Source organism: Galeopterus variegatus, unplaced genomic scaffold (genome assembly GCF_000696425.1).
Source record: "Galeopterus variegatus unplaced genomic scaffold, G_variegatus-3.0.2 Scaffold587, whole genome shotgun sequence".
Lineage (NCBI taxonomy): Eukaryota > Metazoa > Chordata > Mammalia > Dermoptera > Cynocephalidae > Galeopterus > Galeopterus variegatus.
Genome location: NW_007726698.1, coordinates 259137 through 282768, shown reverse-complemented (window position 1 = coordinate 282768; position 23632 = coordinate 259137). Strand labels below are relative to the sequence as shown.

Below are 23632 nucleotides of genomic sequence, written 5' to 3'. Positions count from 1 at the left end.
AACCTAGTTTACTCCTTCCTGTTCATCCCTCAAAAATGGCACCTCTTCAGGAAAGCCTGTTAAAGACCGTCAGAACTCCCTCTACTTTCCTCCATACTATTTATCCACATTTGTAATTATACATGTGTCCAAGTGCTTGTTGCTAAGTTCCAATAGCAGTAGTATCATACACACTTAGTACAGAACATAGGAGGTGATTAGTGTTACAATTAAGTGAATTCCTGAGAACTTATATTACAACCTTTAATTGAACAGAAAAATACATATAAGAGAATGATATTTTAAGTAGATTTAGAAACCTAAATCTATTTGCAAAATGAAGATAGTTGTATACTAATCATTAAGATATTCCAACAGTAAAAGTTAATACAAATATACACATATTTTCATGAATAACATGAGAATAAATGTGATACTGTGAAAATACATATTTGGTCTTCATTCCCATCTCCTGACATACAATTCCTAAAATCTTTGTAATTTCCAAAGTGACAGGAGCCGTTTCCTATGCTAATGATGGCTGGCAGTCACTAGGTAGCTTCAGGATTGGGGCTGGTCACAGGAAAGACCAAGATGGGATTTTTAGCCCCACCCCCCAACCTCTGGGGAGAGGAAAAGGGCTGAAGGTTAAGCTGATCACCAATGGCCAATGATTTAACAATCATGCCTATGTAATGAGGCTTCCATGAAAACCAAAAAGGCCTGCATTTGGACAGCTTCCGGATAGCAAACACGTGGGGGTTTTCACCTCTACTTGCTGGGAAGGTGGTGCACTGCAACTCCACAGGGACAGAAGCTCCTATACTTGGGACCCTTTCAGACCTCACCGTATGTATCTCTTCATCTAGCTGTTTATTTGTGTCCTTTAGGATATTCTTTGCAATAAATGGGTAAATGTGTTTCCTCGAGTTCTGTGAGTTGCTCAGCAAATTAACTGAACCCAAGGAGGGGGTTGAGGAAACCCTGATTTTTAGTTGGTTGGTCAGAAGTTCCAGAGGACTGGATTTGTGACTGGCATGTGAGGTGGGGGGCAGTCTTGGGGACTAAGCCCTCAACCTGTGGGATCTGACACTCTCTCTAGGTAGATAGTGTCCGAACTGAATCGGAGGACACTCAGCTGATGCCCACTGAGGAACTGGTTATTTGCTTGCTAGTGGGGAGAAAAACCCCACACATTTGGTCATAGAAGTCAGAAGTCCATCTTCTGTGCTGCTTGTTGCTGAGTAACAGTGTAGAGGAAAGACTATGTTTTTCCCACTCATTCACTCATTCAATAATCAAATGGGAGAAAAAGGGTAACTAATGGGATTATGATATTAGATCAAAGGGAAAAAAAGTGGAGGCAAGTTTAAAAAGAAATTTATTATTAAATAACCAAATTGCTACTTACATCTTGGAGCTAATTAAAATAAAAAATATGAAGTAATGTTAAATCCCTTATACAGAAATATACAGAGGGGTCTTGGAAAAGTTCATGGAAAGATTCGTATTGCCTTTTAATTCCATTTTTCCATGAACTTTCTGAAGTGCCCTTGTAAGTCAAAGCAGTGAAAAGATGAGAAGTAAGCACTAAAAGGATAAAAGAGAGAAACCAAAAACAGTATAATAGCATTTGAAACTGTTATCAAGAAAATAAAAATGAATAAACTAATAAGGTGAAAGTTTTGATAGAAGATGCTTAGGCGAAAGCACACACTATAATTTCAAAAACTAGCATTAAGAACAAGATCCATTTTAAAAAGAAAAAAGGGCATATTTACGTACAGAATGGATACAAAGGAAAGCATATAACAACCAGTAGGAGACAAAAGAATGGTAGAAGATCTAGGATGAAAGAAATGATTGGCACGTCGTTCAAAGGAAGAAATACACAGGTTTCAGTGGATTTCTTAAAATATTCCAATTATTTGTTAACTGACAAACCAAAGCTAAGAAAAACCAGCAAAATATTCTTAAATAACATACACTAAATCTTCAGTAAAATGCTGTCAATCCAGGTAGCACATCACAATAATAATATACTCACTGGTGCTACCATAACAATAACCAACCAGGTGCCCATTTCTTAACATATGACACTTTTTATTTGGTAATAGCATTTAATAACTGTGGTGGGGGCGGGATGCAGAGAATTTAAAATCTTCAGCTTGTTTTAGTGGCCAGAATTCTCCTCTCCCACTAAAACAAAACATAATCAAACACAACAAAATCACTATCTGTGACCAAAATAAGAAACAGCTGACATGTAATCTGGTTCATGCAATTAGTTCTTCATACATGGGTCTAATAAAATCCAAATAGCCAAGTAGAGAAAAAGAACCATACTCTAGTCCAGACTGGCAGTAAAGTCTCCAGACAAGCAGCATTAGCATCTTATTCCAGATGTAAATTCATGGGCACTGCCCCAAATCTACTGAATCAGAAACTCTATAGGTAGGGCCCAAATGACTCTCATACATACTAATACTTGAGAAACACAGCTCTAGAACTTCTGAGAATTTTCCTGTAATACTAGAAGGATCTAGAAAGCTCTAGACTCTGTGGAGACCCAAGGTCAGCATCGGAGAAAAGCAATTAGCCAATTTTAAAATTATGCTTCCATCTGTATTTCTATTCCTCAATACCCTTTAAGTAAAAGCTCCTATCTTGTGTAAAGAATTGTGTTTTAAGCCTAGGTCACTAGCATGAAAGGCAACTGAAACACACTTGTAGGAAAAATAAACACTCTTATTTAATGAAAGTTACTACTAAGTCAGAAGCTTTATCCTTAACACAAATAGATTTTTATTTATAATGACTACAAAAGAAAGGCCTTCTTTGTTTAGAGACTAACTGTACTGTTTGGGGTTTGTAGCATTTATTTCCTCTTGCCCTTTTTTTTTTTTTAAACTATTGTTGGGTAAACAGAATAACTTAATCAGGCTCCTTGTGGCTTGGGTCCAGTTGGGGGAGGTACAGTGCATTCTTTGTAAATAAGTTGCCTGTGGGTGGAGTTAGTGCACATGCATGGCACAGCAACTTGGCTGAGGACTGCCTCAGGCGTCCGCCTGCATGGCCGTGCTCTCGAACCTACCTACGGCTCCAAAGACCTTTTGGCCAGTTATCTAGCTCCTAGACCTGCATGTGAAGGGTCTGGTGACCCAGCCTGGTATGTGAAGAGTTTGTGACCCAATATAGACAATGGGTTTGAGGGGTCTGTGAGCTCCAGACCCAGCCTTAGTTCAACAATTGGCCCAGTCTTCAGGATTATGGGCAGGTAAAAGAGTGCAACAACCATCCAGAGTAACAAGTTATAAAAATGAATGTTAGCTATTTTGGCTAAAGGTTTAATAAGAATGATTTCAGTTAAAAGTTACTTTAAGATTTGAGAATTATTTCTGAATTCAAAGGATTTATATTTTGTTTTTTTCCCATCAACACAATAATCAAGAAATGTCTATGAATGAACTATAACTATTAAGCCACAACTTCAGTGGAACATAGCAAAAAACCTTATGTTGGGCTCTTTTTACCTGCCTGTAATCCTGCCGACTGGGCCAATTGTCCAGCAGCAGTGCCCCAAACCTGTCCTCCAGAGAAACTCAGTTCTCCTAGGCCTCAGGGTCTGTGATGGGTGGGTCGCTCTCCCAAACTTCTGAAAGGCCCTCAGGGCCTTTTCATTGTTTTAGCTATTAGCACCTAGCTGCCCCATCCCCAGCTCCTGAATTACTTGAATCAGCTTGGCTTACACAGGCTATTCACTCACAGTCTCGGGCAATTCTGCAGTGTTCGCCCACAGTTCGAACAACTGCATTCACTCCGTCACTCTTTTCTCGGGTTTATATGGTACCCGTCGAGCCATCTGCTTTCTCGGGTTTATACAGCACCCAGCCAGCCATCGGGTTTATGTGGCAGCCTCCGAGCCTTCTTGGGTTTAAGTAGCACCTGGCAAGCCATCTGCCTTTGGACAAATGCAATATGCATTTACTACATCGTCTCCAGGGCACGTTACACCATACCCATAGCTGCAGCAGCCAGGGGCTCTCCCTGTTTCTGCTGTTTTACTGTCTCCCCAAGTCAACCAGTTCAGCCTGAGTGTACAGGACATAGGTGGTGAACTGAGTCACCTGTGGATCGCCCACCAGTTGTCCATCCAGTCCCACAGGCTGATTGTGCTTCATTTTCTGATGCACAACAGGTCATGCCTGGAGACGCACGGTCTCCCCCAACTCACCACTAGGCTCATCATTGTCCCCGGTGTGAGAGGCAGGAGTGGCCAGTCGCTGCACATCATCCGCCAACAACTCTGCTTTCCGCTTCAAATCTCCATCAACTTATAGCATAGTGAGCAGTAGCCAGGCTCCAGTCAACAGGAAAGTGGCCACAGGGCAGAGCACACTCAAAAGTAGCCACATTTCCTCCTTCTTGTAAGGGCTTTCGGCTCCTGTTCCTGTTCAGAATCCTGCTGACTACGCCAACTGTTGGGCTCTTTTTACCTGCCCATAATCCAGCCTACTGGGCCAACTGTTGAGCTCTTTTACCTGCCTGTAATCCTGCTGACTGGGCCAATTGTTGAGCTAGGGCTGGGTCTGAAGCTCACAGACCCCTCAAGCCCACTGTCCAGACTGGGTCACAAACCCTTCACAAACCAGGCTCGGTCACCAGACTCCTCACACATTCTGGCTGGGTCACCAGACCCTTCACACACAGGTCTATGAGCTAGGTAACCAGCCAAAAGGGTAGTAGGTTCAACAGCATGGCCACACAGGGCGGATGCTTGAGGCACTAGACGACAGCCAAGTTGCCACACCACAAAGGCGCACTTACTCCACCCACACAGAAATTATTTACAAAGAATGCACCACACCACCCCCAACTGGACCCAAGGCAAAGGGCCCTGATTAAACTATTCTATTTTCCCAACACCTTAAAACATTATATCCCTGCTGTTTCAGTACCAGAATTAAAGACTGTCTTATAGGCTATTGTGTGTGCTTCATCAGAGAAGCCATTCTCTTTTAAATGCTTCATTAGATGACTCCGAGCTCTTACCTAGGACGTCAGGTGGCTCTGACTGAAGGCCTTCTGGCTGTTGACCTTGAAGCACATTGAGCAGGGCTTGAAGACTTCTGAGACACAGGGATGGATGAGAAAATCGCGTCTCCTTGATCAATTCAAAAACTTCACAAAGTCCAACCTCAATAATCTATTTAAGATGAAAAAAAAATGCTTTATAATATGTAAGCTACTTACCATTTCTAGGCAGTTTTAGCTGGTACAAGTTACTTCCACAGCAAGCCATAAACTATTGCCATATTTAAAAGGCAAGAACAAAAAAGCAATATATTAAAAAAACAGTACAGTATGTTTAACACAAAGATTTAGAAAACCATCTGGTTACATGGAAGGCTAAAAAACTGTGGCACTGTTTATAAATTAGTTTTAGTATAATGACACAATAATGAAACATCATGAAAATGGCTTGTAACAGCAAACTAGAAACTAGATTGCATTCACTCAGAAGAAATAAATTGTATTAATTTACAAAGTCCATTTGGTTGTACTTAAGTAAAATTCAGCACTCTTTTTGGTTAAAAGTCATGTTAATTGCTTCTTATAACCAGAAATAAAGTCAATACAGCACACATATTGAAAAGATTTTAAAAGGAGCTTTTCATCTTAGCCTTTCCTATAATGGTACAGTTGCCATATTATTATTTATAGGTGGTGTCCCTTATTCTTGAAGGATGATCAAGAAGAGAATTAAAAACTACTTAGCTAAAAATATCACTGGTACTTTAATTATCTTATCATTCCTCATCAATACCAAGAAAAATCTGACTCAGTATCTAGCAAAAGAGATAAATCTGTAACTAAACAGTGACAGAGCAAATTGTAACAAACTGGTATAATGATAAACCTTCAGAAGATTGATAAAACAGTAGACAATGAGATTCCATTTCTCAGTCAACGTCAACATTTTGAAAACCAGATTTATAAGATCTCTTCAGGAGGTGTTAAAGTAAATTATTTGGAGAAATAACAGAAAAAGTTAAAATAAGACTAATTAGTAGAAATTCTTCAAAGCATTAATTCTATTGGACATAATAGTGGAAGAATATTCTTTCTGCTGAGGTTTTTGCATTAATTCATATATTACATAAATATTTCCTAAGCACTTATTTTGTGCAACTCACTATAGAAGACATGAAAACATACTAGACCCCGTCCTCTAAGCTTAATAGGGTAAATGAACCATGTATATCATTCTTACCCAGCCCAGACCTCTGCTATAGCCCTTATTACATTATAGTGCAACTATTTTTGTTTCCATTTTCCCAACTAAACTGTGGTCTCCTTGTGGATAAGGAAACATATCTCAAATGGCTTAATACATGCCATGCCCAGCCCAGTGCCTGGCACATGGTGGGCATACATAAATATTTGTTCAATTACTCACCCAGATGTATGCCAAAAACCACTGCAACTCAGAAATACAAGTGTACTTCGAAAAGTTCATGGAAAGATTCATATTATTTTTATTCTATTTTCCCACAAACTTTTTAAAGCACCTTCATATATTTTCCAGACAAGGGTCAAATCAGTTACAGGGAAGTCAATTGCAGTTCTGTCATTTGGAAGGTTTCTAAAGAATATATATAACTGAGAATTCAAAATAACTAGTAGGATTGTCTTTAGACAAGTTATCTAAAATCCTAGCAGGCTTGATTATAACTAAGATTACAGAAGTGCTTGCACCGAGTCTCAATTGATTACACTAAGTGATGAAATTTTTCTATTAGATATAGTTTCTTTTCAAGAAATGGACCAGCAAACAAAAGCATGCTGTCCAAGATTTCCATCTCCTTATGTACTTACAGGAAACAGAAATCTGAAGTCTAAGATCTTCTCAGCACAAAACATGGGACCATTCTCAGGCCAACAGGAGACTGCTACATTCTATCATTCTTTAAGATTGCTTAAGCTCCTACCAACCATAACTTTTCATAATTCCAAGAAGATCTTCACAGATGACATTTTTGGCTAGGGTTCATCTATATAAGTATAAGTTTCCTGCACTTATGGAGAAATTTTTGAAGCTTGCCAGAAACAGTAAGGTTACTTAATGGACAGGTTCCCGAGTTGTCTCTCCAGTATGTTTAAGGTGTAATAACAAATGTATGACAACCAGCAACTAAGGAACAGAGAATGCAAGCTGGTTTTAGCGAAACATGGCCATAAAACATTAGTCACAGTGATCATGACAGAGAACTCCCCATTCACCTTGGTTAAACACTGTGAATTCTCACTAACCATCCAAATAGTGGTTCACTGTAGACTTTTTTTTGTCCTTTTTGTCTTTTTTCGTGACCGGCAACGGATCGCAACCCTCAGTGTTGCGCCCGTACCGGACCGGGACTGGCAACGGGATCGCAACCCTCGGTGTTGCGCCCGCACCTCGCTCAGCCAGTGAGCGGCCGGTCTGTATGTGGGATCCGAACCCTCGGCGGGAGCGCCACCGTGCTCCCAAGCGGCGCACTGTAGCAGTGCACCACCGGGCCGGCCCCACTGGCGGGAGCGCCGCCGTGCTCCCAAGCGGCGCACTGTAGCAGTGCACCACCGGGCCGGCCCCACTGTAGACTTTTTGTTTATTAAATGGGAAAACTAAAGTATTTACATAAAGAAATGAATTCAGCAAGTGACAAAATAAAAATCAACCTCAAGTTTTCTAACCATTAAAGAACTATTAAATATTTAGCTCTTAATTACTGAGCAGAGGTACCAACATGTTCTTAAGTAAGTCTTTTTCTGCTGTTTGGCTGAGAGAATTTTATCAAAAGTATAACTTAGAAATTGGATGCTAGAGTTTGAAGACTGTCTTACAGTCACTGAAAACACACTAAATTTCCTCTTCCCTCAACACTACGAAGGAGGGGTATAAGGAGAATAAATATAGAAGTGCAAATATAGTATGATTTCATTCATATAAAAATAAACACATTTTTAATGTGTGCATAAAAAGATAAAGTAAATAAAAATGTTTACACTGGCCATTTTTTTACTAATGGGATTTCAGAAATTATTTCTAATTTCTATTTCCTCTTTACTAAAAACGTTCTTCATTTTTTAAATTGTAATTAATATGCATTGCCTTTATAATTAACAAAATAAAATAATAAATGTGATTTAAAATAGAGTAACAATTAATTGTAAGATAACACCCTAAGCTTCAATACTTTCAATGATAAACCGTAACTAATCACCCAACATGTGACTTTCCACTTCTGTCCAGAAAACAGTCTTCTGTAGACTTACTGAATTTTACCTTTACCGTGCTTTCAAATAATTAAATTCTGAAGGCTCTCTATTATACTTGAAAGATGAAGGAATACAAACCCAAATAACTACCTGATATAGCCAATCCAATTTCAATGCTAGAAAAAGTGAGATAAAAGCATACTCAGCCAAAGAAAAGTGACCAAGAGTCTTCCAAGGTTTTTTTTGGCTCTCCTCTAATCATTTATTTCCAAACGTGACTTTATTATTTCACTAATAAGTGTAAACATAAAAGTTTAGTTACATCAAATTTTGATTTAATAATAAACGTTTCGCCATTATAAACTGTATGTTGTTCTATTAAAAAGTTCTAGAATCAGTTTCAATACTTATAGAATACATTTGAAAAAGCTTGAAAGGAAATCAAAAGTAAACTTACATGTTACTATAGAGTGAAGTATATATACTGCCTTTTAAAATTATTTGTACAAAACAAATATCTGGAAGAGACAATATTTACAAATAATAAAAAAAAAAGTCTAGATGGGTTGAGAACAGAAGAAGAGAAGGAGGTAGCAGAGAAGTAAAATTATTTGTACAAAACAAATATCTGGAAGAGACAATATTTACAAATAATAAAAAAAAAGTCTAGATGGGTTGAGAACAGAAGAAGAGAAGGAGGTAGCAGAGAAAGAGGAGGAGGAAGGGGCAGAGAAGGAGGAAGAATTCTGCTGCTCAGAGTTTGAATGTGAAATGTCTAAATTCCTATTCTCTTACATACCAATTTATCTACAACTAATACCACCTTTTTTGCTTCTTTTCACAACCAGGGGAAAAAAGTGTTCCTAAGACTTTTCAAAGCTAATTTATTTTTTCAAACAATGTTCCTGACCCCACCCCCTTGCCATCTTTCATAGAGTTCTGTTTCAACTGTGCCCCCACACAGCGATAATTCCCAAATCTCTTTTTCTAGTTGGCACCTTTCTTTTGAACTTCAACCCTACATAGTATACACCGGACATCGCACATCTACCTCAAAATCAATAGGTGCAGAACTAAACTTAATCATCATTACAGGCAAGCACTGTTCTTCCTCCAGTTCTCCCTCTCTCAGTAAATAGTATCACAACCCAGAAACTTTAAGAAAAGGTTTAGACACTGCCTTCCCTTTCAGCCTTCACAGCTAGCTAATTAACAATTCCTGTCAAGTCTGCTTCTTTAACATTTCTTGTATTCAAAACACTTCCACCACCATATTCCAAGACTCATTAACAAGATAACTGCAATCACCTCTAATCTGCTTCTAATCTCACCACCCTTTAGGGGATATGATTTAGCACCCACGTAACCTTACTAAAATGCAAGTCTGATCACACTCTGTGGCTTAAAATCTTCAATATCGTCTGTTCACAAAACATCTTAATCGGTTACTTAACACGTAAAGCCCTTCTTGATATAGCTCCTGCTCGCTCTTTCTCTCTCTCTCTCTCTCTCTCTCTCTCCCTCTCCCCCTCCCCCCTCCTTCGCCCTCCCCCCCATCCTTGCCAGTGATCCTTTACTCCTAGCATGCCCTATCAATCCTTAAGGCACTAGAGGACAGTTATTGATTGATCTGCTTGTTGTTATTCCTATGAGACTATGCATTCTTGAGAGCAGGGATTGTGTCTCATCCTTTTGTTTTCAGGGCTTAATTCGATTTTGGCTACAAACTCAAAAACAATTTACTGAATTAAAAGATAAATAATTGAGTCTATGTAAGTCTACATCTTTTAATAAAACATGTGGCATGACTAGCTTCAAATGAGTTCAGATTGGAAGTATGAATCCTAAGTATTACTACTAAAAAAATTATGTGACTATAAAATTTGGACAGCTTTAAAGGATCTGGATATTAGTGACAGTTTGAGCTGGATAAAAAACTTAATATAAAAGCATTAAGATGAGGGTAAGAAAGGTCTTTAAAGTACCAATGATTACACAAAAACAAAAAGCGAAAATAGGTCACAATCAAGATCTACATAACAGTCAAATTCAATTTAATTAACTTTTAAAAGTCAAGAAGGGGAAAAATAAAATTGTATTACAATGATACTGCAACAACAAATTAAAAACTTAGGGAATCGTGTGAGGGAAAAGGAGTAGGAGGGGGAGTAACCTCAGGGGAGAAGGAAAGGGACAGCCACACATGTAGGAGGAGCCAGAGAGGAGCTAAGAAAAGGGAGAAACTGAGATAAAAGACAGCATCTGGTGTCTATCCAAAGGAAATGGTCAAAAGGAAAAATAAGAATGCCAACATTTCTCACCTGTCCTCAAGTTCCCATCACCTCAAACCCTAACGGCACCATCTCTTCCTTTGTACCAATCCTCATGACATATAAACAGCTGACAAAGCACATCACCTGAAAGTTTCACTCCCTACCCATGCCCCCACCCACAGCATTCTGATTGCCTCTGCTTGGAGGCATTTCACTGCTTTTTCCCCTCATTACATATATCATTCATCACATGATCACATTTGATTCTCTTGAAGTTTCATGTCCTTATATATAAATATTTCTTAATAAATCAAAGAGTTCCTTGAGAAGTAACTCAAATTTATTTGCACCTACATATCTTATTGTTTGTGTTTAAAACAAACTACAGCTATCATTTATTGAGCACTTACTATGTACTAGGTACTGTTCCTTCAAGCACTTGACATCCATTAACTCATTTAGATTATCACTACAACCCAATGAGGTAGAAATTACTCCCAATTTATAGATGAGGAAGCTGAGGCATACATATGTCAAGTAACTTTCTCACACAGCTAGAAATTTTAAAGGTGAATGTTTCAACCCAAGCAGTTTGGCTCCATAAAACATGTTCTTAACCACTACACTCTGTTTCCAGACAGGTCCGTACTTGGTGGAAAACTCAGTATTAATCACTAGGGCTATATGATCTTTCAATTTTCTTTAAAAGATTCACTTTGACTCTATTAATCATGCTAAAATGATACTTTAACACTTGCTTATTCTGATGTTTGAAAACACTCAGATTATTATTGTTACTGATTATGCAATACCTTTTAATTTGAACTACAGATTACTGTTCAAAATCTACATATCTGTGTAAAAAATTTCTCTGGGTTTTTCTCTTCCGATACTGATCTTAAGCACCCTGATTGCTGTAGTACAGTGTGACTCACCCACATACAGAATGGTACTCTGACCAAAATTATATTATACAAGTTCTGCAGCTTTATATCCTAGCTTATGTTTTTTTTTCCTCCCCAACCTCTCCTAATTAAGCATAAGAAATTATATTTAGAGACCATGATCACTACCTGGACGGTATTTCCTGGAAAAGATAAGCATGTTTGTTTTAAGTTAAAAAAAGAAGCTAGTAGGGTAGGTACAGTTAAGACACTGAAGACGGACAAAACATAGAAAGGAGAAACAAGAGGAGATAAGGACATTTGAAGATAGCTGATTAAGAGGCTGAGGAAGGTCACAAAACCTCTATTATCCTATGAAATAGGAAGCACGTCATCTGCTGAGAATAAGGTGAGAGGAACCTAACAGCATAATTAAGGAAAGTGGTGCATTTAGGGATATCCATCACAAAACATGCAAGAGAATACAGACCAGGAACACAGGTTCCATCTGTGCTGCTATTTCCAAGTGGCAAAAACTGTTTACATGATAACTCATGCATATAAATCAGTTCTCAAGAATAGTTTTAAGGTATCACTTTTGTAAAAAGGCAATATACACAAATCATTTATAATAGATATTATTTTTAAATATGTCTATATTTAGGAAAAAAGTAATATGTATGAATCATATAAAGGTACCATTTTTAACATATGTCTATATTTTCACATTCTCTTTTGTTGGAAATACTAACTATACCAATTATATAGAAAAGTGTATATGTAAGATAACATTACAGTCTTGAAATATACTTAAACACAACAGAGCACATTAAGAACAGTTTGTTCTACAATACATGTTTCTATAACATCAATTAGCTTACATGCTTCTGGTATGTAAGGGAGTGATATCAGAACAATGTAGAAGTTGGTTTGGTTCACATGTGATGTTTTTCCTATGCAAGGGGAGCCAGAATAGCAAGAGTACAAGCATAAGCTTAGGCAGAAAAGGAAAAAGTTCTCAGCTCAGCTGCTGTACAACCAGGAGCCCTTCTAGTTCTATTTCAAAAAAAATTAAATTGTATACCTGCAGCACCCCCAGCTTTCCATGGCTCTTGGCTTGTGGCAGTTTGTGCCCATTTTACTGGCAGCCCACTGATCCAGAGCTCAACTTCCATCTACCATGGCTCAATGCCTCCATGCCAGCATTTTCACTTTACTTAATAGCCCCTGTAATAGACTCCAACCCACTGATCTCCCTGCCTGGGCTTTCCAAGTACTCCCCACTGAGTTAACAATTATTGACTTTATTAGTGCACTAGTTAAGAAGTTGCATAGAATTTTCCTGGTCTACCCCAAACCTATTTTTACCTATAAGCTGTGTTATTTTTAGTGCACAATTTTACAAAAGTAAGGTATTTTAGCAATGCATATATATGTCTTACAGCCAGAATATCTGTAGGGTATGCACCTATGTAGAATTCAATGGCTTACCTTTGGAAGCTTGATAGGGGGCTCTTTGGATTCCTCCTCTTCATCACTATCTGATTCTCCACTCTGCACAGAGTTCTTAGATGCAGCTGCCAATGATGTTTCCTTTTTTTGCCATTCCAGAACACAATGGCGTACATTGCAGTAAATATTGAAGGCAGAAGGATTGCTATGTAGTTTGATATCTGGTATGATTACTGTATTTTCCAAGTTTTCAGACTGAAATACAAGATGGAATATTTCAATTTCACATTTCTTTCCATCATCATCAATTCCCATTTTAAATAAAAAAGTAAAGATTAGACAGGCTAACTGACTCAGAAGAAGTCATGAAAGTGACATAGCAAAGTCAGTCTAAGTCTACTGATTCAACTTCCATTACAGTTTCTGATACTCTTCAGTACTTTTTTGAGTAATACAACAATAATCAACCTGACAAGGGGTGGAAAGGGAGGAGCAAAGAACTTAGAAATATTCTTTTATTCCCATGATAGAAATAGAGCCAACAAAGCTTAACTGCTGGAGTATTGTATCAAAGGATGTTAATTTCATGCCTTTCTAAGGGACACCAGATATACTGCAGTCTCAGTGACCTACTAGAAATGTTGAATTACATTTTGAATTCTTTTAAAAATAGATATAGGGACTTACACAAAAAATTAGGGCTGAAAAAAATGTAAAAAGCCCTAATTTTTCCTAACTCATTTCATTCTCATTCAAATAATAATGCCAAGAAAACTTCAGATTATGGGCATACACTTCCCTAAGCTCTCTCTTAGCTATCTGTCTTGATAAAGACTAAATACCCCATGCTTGGTAATTTGTTAAAACTATGCAATTTCTCTTTTGTGTCCAGTATTTTATTCAATCATACTTTCAAGGTCAACATTTATATTATAAATATAAAGAACTATTTTAAGATATCTTACAAATGCAGGTTGCAACAATTAGAATAATGTTCAAGAAGTATCTAAAATAAACAAAAAACCTCAAGCATCAAAAACACTTGGTCCCAAAAGTCCACCCTTCTTCCATAAAAAATTGAGGGAAAAAAGAACACTCTTTTAAATAAAAAATATATTAAAGTTAAATTAGCATATAACTTGTGAAGATGTCTTTCAGAGATATTAAAAACAAGCAAATGTTAGCAACCCAAATCCAACAATACATAAAAAAGCAATATATATCATGACCAACTGGGGTTTAATCTGGGAACAATGCTGGTATGACACTGGAAAAGCAATCAGTGTAATTCTCCTTCAATCAAAAATAATAGGGAAAAAAAACCATAAACATGGAAAAAGTATTTGACAAAAATCCAATACTAATTCATGATAAAAAGTCTATGTAAATTAGAAATAGAAGGGAATTTCCTCAATTTGATAAAGGGTATCTATGAAATACCCTCAGCTAACATTGTAAAACTGAAAGCTCTCCCTCTAAGATTGCAAACAAGGCAAATATATCTACTCTCAGCAATTCAATTTGACATTGTATTAGATACCCTTATCCAGTTTAACATGCCAAGAAAAAGAGAAAAAAAGCACAGAAATGTCTTCATTTGAAAAAGACATGTAGAGAATCTTAAGGAATCTACCAAAAAAGCTATCAGAAATAATATGCGGATTTAGCAAAGTCACAGGATACAAGATCAGTACTTAAAAATGAGCAGTATATATCCAAATACTGGGACTAAACTATTGGAAAATGTAATTTAAAAAATAATAGCATTAAAGTCACAAACTGGAAGAAAATATTTGCAAACCACATATCTGACAAAGGACTGGTATACAAAATATAAAAAGAATTCTCAAAACTCAACAGCAAAAACAAACAAGGAATCCAATTAGAAAATAGACAAAAGACATAAACAGACATATCACCAAAGAATATACACAGAAGGCAAATAAGCGCATGAAAAGAAGTCCAACATCATTAGCCATGAGAAAACTGCAAATTAAAATGAGAGGGATGCTCCCTCCACTTGGAACCAGACAAAAAGCAGAGCATGCCGGGGCCCTAGGCAGGAGCCAAGGGCCACCCCCTCTGCCTGAGACCAGGCAAGAAGCAGAGCATGCCCAGGGTCTTATGCAGGAGCTAAGGGCAGCATCCCTTGCCCAGAACCAGGCAAAGAGCAAGACAAAAATACCATTACCAAGCAGATGGCCTACCAAAGCCACCACCACAGCCATGGCTGCTGCAAAAGCAGCTTTACGCCACAGGAGTAGCCACAGCCACAATGCAGGTAGCGGGCTCTCAACTGCCTGGGACACTCAAGTGCCCTGACACAAGGAAAGTCGCCAGCTGAGACCAGAAAAAGAACAGGATGTCTCTCTCCTGAAAGCCCACTCCAGAGTAACAGAAGAAGCAACTGCTCTACCAGATGACCAGTCATCAATGTAGAGATACTAGAAATACAAAAACCCAAGAAAATATGACACCACCAAAAGAATACAGCATTTCTCAAATACCAGACCCTATAGAGCAGGAAACACTTGAAATGACTGAAAAGAAATTCTGAGCAAAAATCTTAAAGAAAATCACTGAGATATGAGAACACGAAGACAACATAATGAAATGAGAAAAAAAAAATCCAGGATATGAAGGAGGAAATTTACAAAATAAGAAACACAACTGAGAGCTTAAGTAGCAGGCTAGAAGAAGCAGAAGAAAGAATTTCTGATCTTGAAGACAGTCTCTTCCAAATAATCCAGGTAGACAAAAAAAAATTTTTTTTAAATGAAGAAAATCTAACAGAGCTAGCAGATGACATTAATCACACAAACATTTGAATCATAGTTGTTCCCGAAGGAGAAGAGAAAGGAAAATGCATGGAAAACTTATTCAATGAAATAATAATGGAAAACTTCCCAGGTACAGGGAGAAACACAGACCTTCAGATCTAGGAGGCTCAAATATCTCCCAAAAGATTCAACCCAAAAACATCCTCTCTAAGACATATTAGAGTCAAACTGGCAAAATTCAAAGACAGAGGCAGAATATTTAAAGAAGCAACAGAAAAGTGTCAAGTCATCTATAAGGGAGCCCTGATCAGACTAACAGCTGACTTCTCAACAGAAACTCTACAAGCCAGAAGGAAATGGGATGATATATTCAAAATACTAAAAGAAAAAAACCACTAGCCAAGAATACTATACTCAGCAAGGCTATCCTTCAGAAATGAGGGAGAAATAGTGTCTTTTCCAGACAAACAAAACTGTGGGAATGCACCACCACATCACCAGCCCTAAAAAAAATCCTCAAGAAAATCCTGAATCTGGAAGCCAAAAAATGGTAATCACTACCATGAATACACAGGAAAGAACAAAACCTACTTGTAGAACAAAAAATAAACTAAATCTTACCATCACAAAAAACCACAATGAAAATATAATAATGCCACCACTTTATTTCTGATTTTAGTAATTTGGGTCTTCTTTCTTTTTTTAACTTGGTCTATCTAGATAAAGTTTGTAAATTTTGTTGATCTTGTTAAAGAATCAATTTTTGGTTTTGCTGATTTTCTCTATTGTTTTTTAATTCCCTATTTCATATATTTTTGTTGTAATATTTGTTTTTTCCTACATATATTTCCTTTTGGTTTAGTTTGCTCTTCTTTTTCTATTTTCTTAAGGTAGAAGTTTATATTACTGATTTGAGATTTTTCTTATTTTTAATATAAGTGTTTACAAGTATAAATTGTCCTTAAAGCACTGCAAGAGCCCTGCATCCTATAAATTTTGGTATGTTGCACTTTGATTTTTATCTTAATGTACTCTCTAATTTCCCTGTGATTTTTCTTTCTACCCATTATTTATTTAGGAGAATGTTGTTTAATTTCCACACGTGTGAATTTTCTAAATTTCCTTCTGTTACTGTGGTGATCTATCATTTTCTATTATTTTAGTCTTTTTAAATGTATTAAGACTTGTTCTGTGGCCACAAATAAAAACAAAAACAAAAAATAAAATGAGATATAGTACACAACTATCAGAATGACTAAAATAAAAAACAGTGACAATACCACATGCTGATGAGGATATAGAGAAACTAGATCATTCATACATTGCTGATGGGCATGTAAAATGGTATATAGCCACTCTGCAAAAATGTATGGCAATTTACAAAATGAAACATGTGTTTACGATATAATCCAGCAACTGCACTCTTGAACATTTATACTAGAGAAATGAAAACTTATCTTCACACAAAAATCAGTACATGAATGTTTATAGCAGCTTTATTCAAAAATAGCCCAAAACTAGAAACAACCAGGTTGTATTTTAATACATAGATGGTTAAACAGACTGTGGTACATCCATACCATGATTTGCTTACTCAGCAATAAAAAGGAATGAACTATTGATATTTGCAACAACTTGGATGAATCTCAAAGGCACTATGCCAAGTGAAAAGAAAAAAAAGCCAATTCCAAAAGATTACATACGGCACATTTCCATTTAGATAACATTCTTTAAATGGCAAAATTATAGAGATGGAGAACAAATTAGTGGTTGCCACAGGCTAAGGAGAGGGTGAGGGAGGGATAAAGTTGTGGTTATAAAGGGTAGCACAAAGGATCCTTGTGATGGAAATGTTCTATATCTTGACTCTGTTAGTGGTCACACAGACCTACACATGTGACAGAATTAACTGGGTTCACACAAACATCCACACATGCACACAAACAAGTATATGTAAAAGTGGTAAAATCTGAATAAGATGCATGGATTGTATCAGTGTTGACTTCATGGTTGTGATACTATACTACAGCTACACACAAGATGTAACCACTGGGGGAAATGGGTGGAGGGTAGGTATGCAGGGTCTTTCTGAATTATTTCTTACAACTACACTCATGCTACAATCATCTCAAAACAAAATAAATCTCTAAACATATAATTTACAATAACATCAAAAATATAAAATCATTATAAATAAATTTAATAAAATACATGCAAACCCTATACACTGAAAACTCAAAGTGTTGCTGAGTGAAAACAAAGAAGACTTAAATAAATGGAAAGATATACTGTGTTCATTGACTAGAAGATTCAGTATCATTACAATGGTAATTATTCAAATATCTATAGATTAAATGCAATCCTAATAAAATTCCAGAGACTTTAAATGAAAATTGACATATTTATATAAAAATATTTATATAGAAATTTTTATATAACATTCATATAAAAATGTAAAGGATCCAAAGTAGCTAAAGCAATTTCAGAAAGAAAAAGAAAAAAAAAAAAAACAAAAAACCAAAGTTGGAAGACATACTATCTGATTTCACAACTTACTTATAAAGCTACTATAATCAGACAGTATGGTATTGGTATAAAGATAGACATGTAGATCAATGAAACAAAATAAATTACATACATACACACACACAGAAATAGATTCCAGAAATAGGCCTGTACAAATATAATCAACTGATCTTTTACAAAAATGCTAATTTACAAAATGACAGTTCAATGGAAAAAAGTATTTTTTACAAATGGTGCTGAATCACCTGAGTACTAATGTGAGCAAAAATAAACATCAACCATTACAACAAAAATTAACTTGAAATAGATCACAGACCTAAATATAACAGCTAAAACTATAAAATCTCTATAAGAAAATATAGGAGAAAAATGCTGCAACCTTGGGGCAGAAAAAGATTTCCCAGATTGGACACAAAATACATGAATCATATAAGGAAAAACTCAATTAAATGGATTTATAAAATGTAAAAACTTTTGCTCTTCTTAAGCACTATAAGAAAAGAAAAAAGCAAGCCATAGAACATGAGAAATTATTTGGAATAAGATATCTGACAAAGGACTTATATCTAGAATATATAAAGAACTCTAATAAGAACACAATTTTAAAAAGGGGAAACAAGATTTGAACAGAATTTCACAACAAAAAGATATGAATAGCCAAAGGCAAATGAAAAGATGTTCACGTCATCAGTCATGAGAGAAAAGCAAGCGAAAATCACAGTAAGAAACCCCTATAAACTTATTAGAATAATTAAAATTTAAAAAGCTAATGCCATGTATTTGCAAAGATGTGAAGCAACTCAATTTCTCATATACTACTGGCGGGACCATAAAATGAAACAATCACTTTGGAAAAGAGTTTTTTAGTTTTCTAAAGAGCTAAACATACATTTACCATGCCACCTGTGAGGAAAGAGTTAATACTGCAGGCATGAGTGCTGACTCCTTGTATTTCTCCAAGAAAACCATTGTTGACTCTTGGCCAATCCTCAGGAATATGGACATTTTAGAGTTTTCTTTATGGTAGTGATTAATGACCTGGAGCAATGGACCATGCCTCCTAGCTCATCAGATTGTTTTGCACAAACATCAAGATTAATGATGTGCACCTGAGTTTCACTTGCCATGGCTGGTTGCTTAGCAGGATATGTCTATGTGACCAGACCAGCAAAAAGTCTCAGACCTGGGCAGAGATGCTCCACACATTTCCCTGTAATTCACTGTCAGAATGAAAGTATGGCCTGTGTGCTCAGACAAGGAAGGACTAAGAAGCCTGTGCCATAACTCCTTAGATACCACCAATACGTATCTTTTTCGTAATGCTTACTCTGTATCTTTTGTTGTAATAAGTCTCAGATGTGAATATAAATTGCTTTTGAGTCTTATGAGTCCTTCTGGCAAATCACCAAAGAAAACATCACCTAACCACTCCTAGGTATTCACCCAAGAAAAACAAAAATATATATGAAGTAGATTAGAGGTTACCAGAAATGGGAGGAAAGGAATAATTAGAAATTATTGCTTAATGTCAGTGCGCATACCAGCCACTTGGTGGGCAGTGCCCTTTCAGACCCTTACCTGTCCTTTGCGGCAGCCATGAATGGGCTAGCAGGGCCTCTACATGGACTGGCAAATCAGGAAGTGCTTGTTTGGCTAACACAACTACAAAAGGAAGTTGGCAAAGATGTGTCAGATGAGAAGTTACGAGACTACATCTGGAACACACTCAACTCAGGACGGGTTGTCCCAGGCTATGGCCATGCAGTACTAAGGAAGACTGATCCACGATATACCTGTCAGCGAGAGTTTGCTCTGAAACACCTGCCTAATGACCCCATGTTTAAGCTGGTTGCTCAACTGTACAAGATTGTACCCAATATCCTCTTAGAGCAGGGCAAGGCCAAGAATCCTTGGCCCAATATAGATGCTCACAGTGGGGTGCTGCTCCAGTACTATGGCATGACAGAGACGAATTACTACACAGTCCTGTTTGGGGTGTCATGGGCACTAGGTGTACTCGCACAGCTCATCTGGAGTTGAGCCTTAGGCTTCCCTCTAGAAAGGCCCAAGTTCATGAGCACGGATGGTCTGATGAAGTCTGTACATTCTAAGTCAGGGTAAAACTGAAGACTGGGGGAAACAATACCAGAAAGTGAGGAAACTTAAAAAATGTATACTTTTGTTTTGTTTCAGGGGGCCTTTAAAGATTTAAGATTAAATTGTATCTGAGGCACTAATAATACATTTAAGGTTAAAATATAAATTAAGACTTCAAAAGATGAAAAAAAAAGAAATTATTGCTTAATGTGTACATGGTTTATGTTTAGGATGACAAAAAAGTTTTGGAAAAAGAGGCAGTGTGACACAGCACCATGAATGTAATTAGTTCCACACAATGTTATGTTTAAAAATGTTTAACACTGCAATCCTTATGTTATATATGTTTTCACTACAATTTTTTAAAAAAGCATGTGTCCACACTAAGACTAGTACACACAAGTTCATAGCAGCTTTATCTGCAATGGCCAAAAACTGGAAACACCACCCAGATGTCCATTAACAGGTGAACAGGATCAACAATTTTTGATATATCCACACAACAGGATACTAATCAGTAAAAAAATGGAATGAACTACTGATACATACAACAATGTAAACACAAATCATTATGCTGAAGGAAAGAATCTAGACACAGAAGAGTACACACTGTATGACCTCATTTACACCAATTCTAGAAAATGAAAACTAATCTACAGTGACAGAAAATACAACTGTGGTGTCTAGTGCCTGGGTGTAGGGAGATATGAAGTGCAGCAGTGGATAAGAAAACCCTTGGAGATGATGGAAATGTTCTGAACCTTGAGTGTGGTCATGGTTTCGTGGGTGTACCTTATCTTGCAAAATTCACTGAATTGCAAACTTTAAATCCCCGTCTTGAGCTCCACTATTAAGGAAACTGATCTAAGACAGACACTTTTGCTGTCAGGATGTTGAGGAAGTTTCCTGTGTAATGGATATGATTTTTCCTGTAACAAAGTGAAGTCATATGCTAAAGGGTAGAATTTACCAAAGGTTTGAGGAGAATCGTAAAGGTTTTTAAATAGTCATAGGAGAAAATGGGAGAACTATTTGACCAGAAAAAATAAGACAGTCTGGGTATGGAAGGACCAGTTGAGGTTGTGATCATGAATGGATATTGTTATCAATTAACTCTTGTTTAACTCCCTTTAGCAGCACATGGTACTCACCTACAGAGAAAAAGAAAATAGCTTGATTCATATAGGATTGAATTTTGTCAGATGAGTGAAACAAATGTACAAGACCAAGATGTGGAAGGCAGAATAATGCCTCCAAAAATATATACACCTTAATCCCTAGTATTTGTGAATATACTACCTTACATGGCAAAAGGGACTCTGCAGATGTGATGAAATTAAGAAAAGATTATGCCAGATTATGCAGGTGGGCCCTATGTAATCATAAGCGTCCTTATAAGTGAAAGAGGGAAGCAGAACAACCAGAGATGAAGATAGAACAACAGAACAGTGTCAGAGTGATACAGCATTAGAAAAGTTAACCAACCAGTGGCTTTGAAGATGGAAGGGGGCCACAACTCAGATAATGGACTAGAAGAGGCCAGGAAATGGATTCCCTCCTAGAGCCTCCAGAAGGAATGCAGCCTTGCTGAAACCCTGATTTTAGCCCAGTGAGATTCATTTTGGACTTCAGACTTCTAGAACTTTAAGATAACTTATATTGTTTTAAACCACCAAGTTTTATAATTTGCTACAATAGCCATAGGGAAATGATAAAGTAGATTAAGAGTTTTCTGAAAAGAAAAAGCTGGACAAGAAGGAAATTAAATAAATAAAGGAGATGGCTGATGGATGAAGGGGAGGAGAGGTGTCAGTGATAACAATAAAGAAAGATATAAAGTAATATAACTAAATAGCATTTTAAAAATAATTTTAAAAGACAGGGTAAGACAAAAATAATCCAGAAACAGTAATAGAGGGCAAGGACACTAACACCATTTTACTATTTTAAATGCTCATCAAGAGCAAGAAATGCTTCTTACCCATCTTTGCATCCCAAACACCTAACACAATGTCTCCACATGGTCAGCGTACAATTAATGTTTGAGGAATGAATGAATTTACTTATACCACTTGTATCACAAGCTGCTCCTAAAAAGAAAATGTAAAGACTGAGGGCAAAAGATGAAAGTTTAATTCCTAAGGGCACAAAGCTAGTTAGAGTCCAAACTGAAGGGGACAAAACACCTTCCCTCCTCTTCGTGGATATCGCATGCCACCAATTTAGGAAAATTACCAAATGAATCCTTAAAAGACTTGAAAAGATGTTGAAAATTCTCATATTCTGACTTTACACACAGCACCAAAAAGTGGAAAAGGAGTAGAGGTTGGTAAATCTGAATGACTGTGTATTTGTTAGAGATATTTTGTATATTAAGAATACTCTCCACCTCCCTCTTCTATTCCAAAAGCACAAGTAATGAGAGGTAATAGAGTAAACAGATATTATTTATTTACGCACACAGCAACACTGTCCTTTAAGGTAACCACCCCTTCCCCACTCCACATGACCTGCTCATCAGGGTGCTCACTCACTACCCATTACAGGGTCCAAACATAACTCGGTCTAACCAATCAAAGCACCCTATCTCCCAGGACAAAATGAATGACTCTCGTCAATCAAAAATCCTACTCAAGGGCCGGCCCGGTGGCGCACTGCTACAGTGCGCCACTTGGGAGTGTGGCGGCGCTCCCGCCGAGGGTTCGGATCCTACATACAGACTGGTTCCCGCTCACTGGCTGAGCGAGGTGCGGGTGCGACGCTGAGGGTTGCGATCCCGTGGCTGGTCCCGGTCCGGTACGGGCGCGACAGAGGGTTGCGATCCGTTGCCAGACACGAAAAAAGACAAAAAGGAAAAAAAAAAAAAATCCTACTCAAGACTTTCTGCTAGAACTGGTAGAAGAGATTGACTCTTGCTCAAAGAAAATAAAGCTGGAATTGCCAGCAGCCTTAGTACTCAGCCGCGGGCAATAAGACCACACACAGAGGAAAGCAGAAGCTAGAGATGAAGACATAGATTTAATATTACTTACTCCCAGGATCCAGCTGTATCTCAAGATTGAGCAACCAAATAAATTCCATCTCCTCCACACACTTTTATTTTATTTTATTCTAGGTTTATTACTTCAAAGTAGATTTCTCTCTGTTTCAATAGCAAGAACAGGGCAGGAAACAACTGCCTCTGGAACTTAAATATGATATACAAACCCCAGTTATGTTATTGTTCTTTAACCCAAAGTGGACCTGTTCAGAAATCATAATTATGACTCTGCTCTTCCTCCTGTCGAGGTTTCTTAGTACTGTTCGTCAATAGAAAAGAGACTGTTTCTTTTTTTTTTTTTTTTTTTTTTTTTTTTTTTTTTTTTTTTTTTTCCGTGTCCGG

The 23632-nt window shown here is 37.1% G+C and overlaps 1 protein-coding gene across 1 annotated transcript in view; it reads right to left on the bottom strand.

Annotated features, from left to right (window-relative positions):
* MYCBP2 (MYC binding protein 2, E3 ubiquitin protein ligase) overlaps positions 1–23632 on the bottom strand; it is a 260417-nt gene that overhangs the window by 202237 nt on the left and 34548 nt on the right. The window contains exons 3-4 of the mRNA XM_008570270.1: positions 12887–13102; positions 5032–5185 (exon numbers count right to left, since the gene is read on the bottom strand). Coding sequence (XP_008568492.1) covers positions 5032–5185; positions 12887–13102 — 370 coding nt within the window. The remainder of the gene's footprint in view (positions 1–5031; positions 5186–12886; positions 13103–23632) is intronic.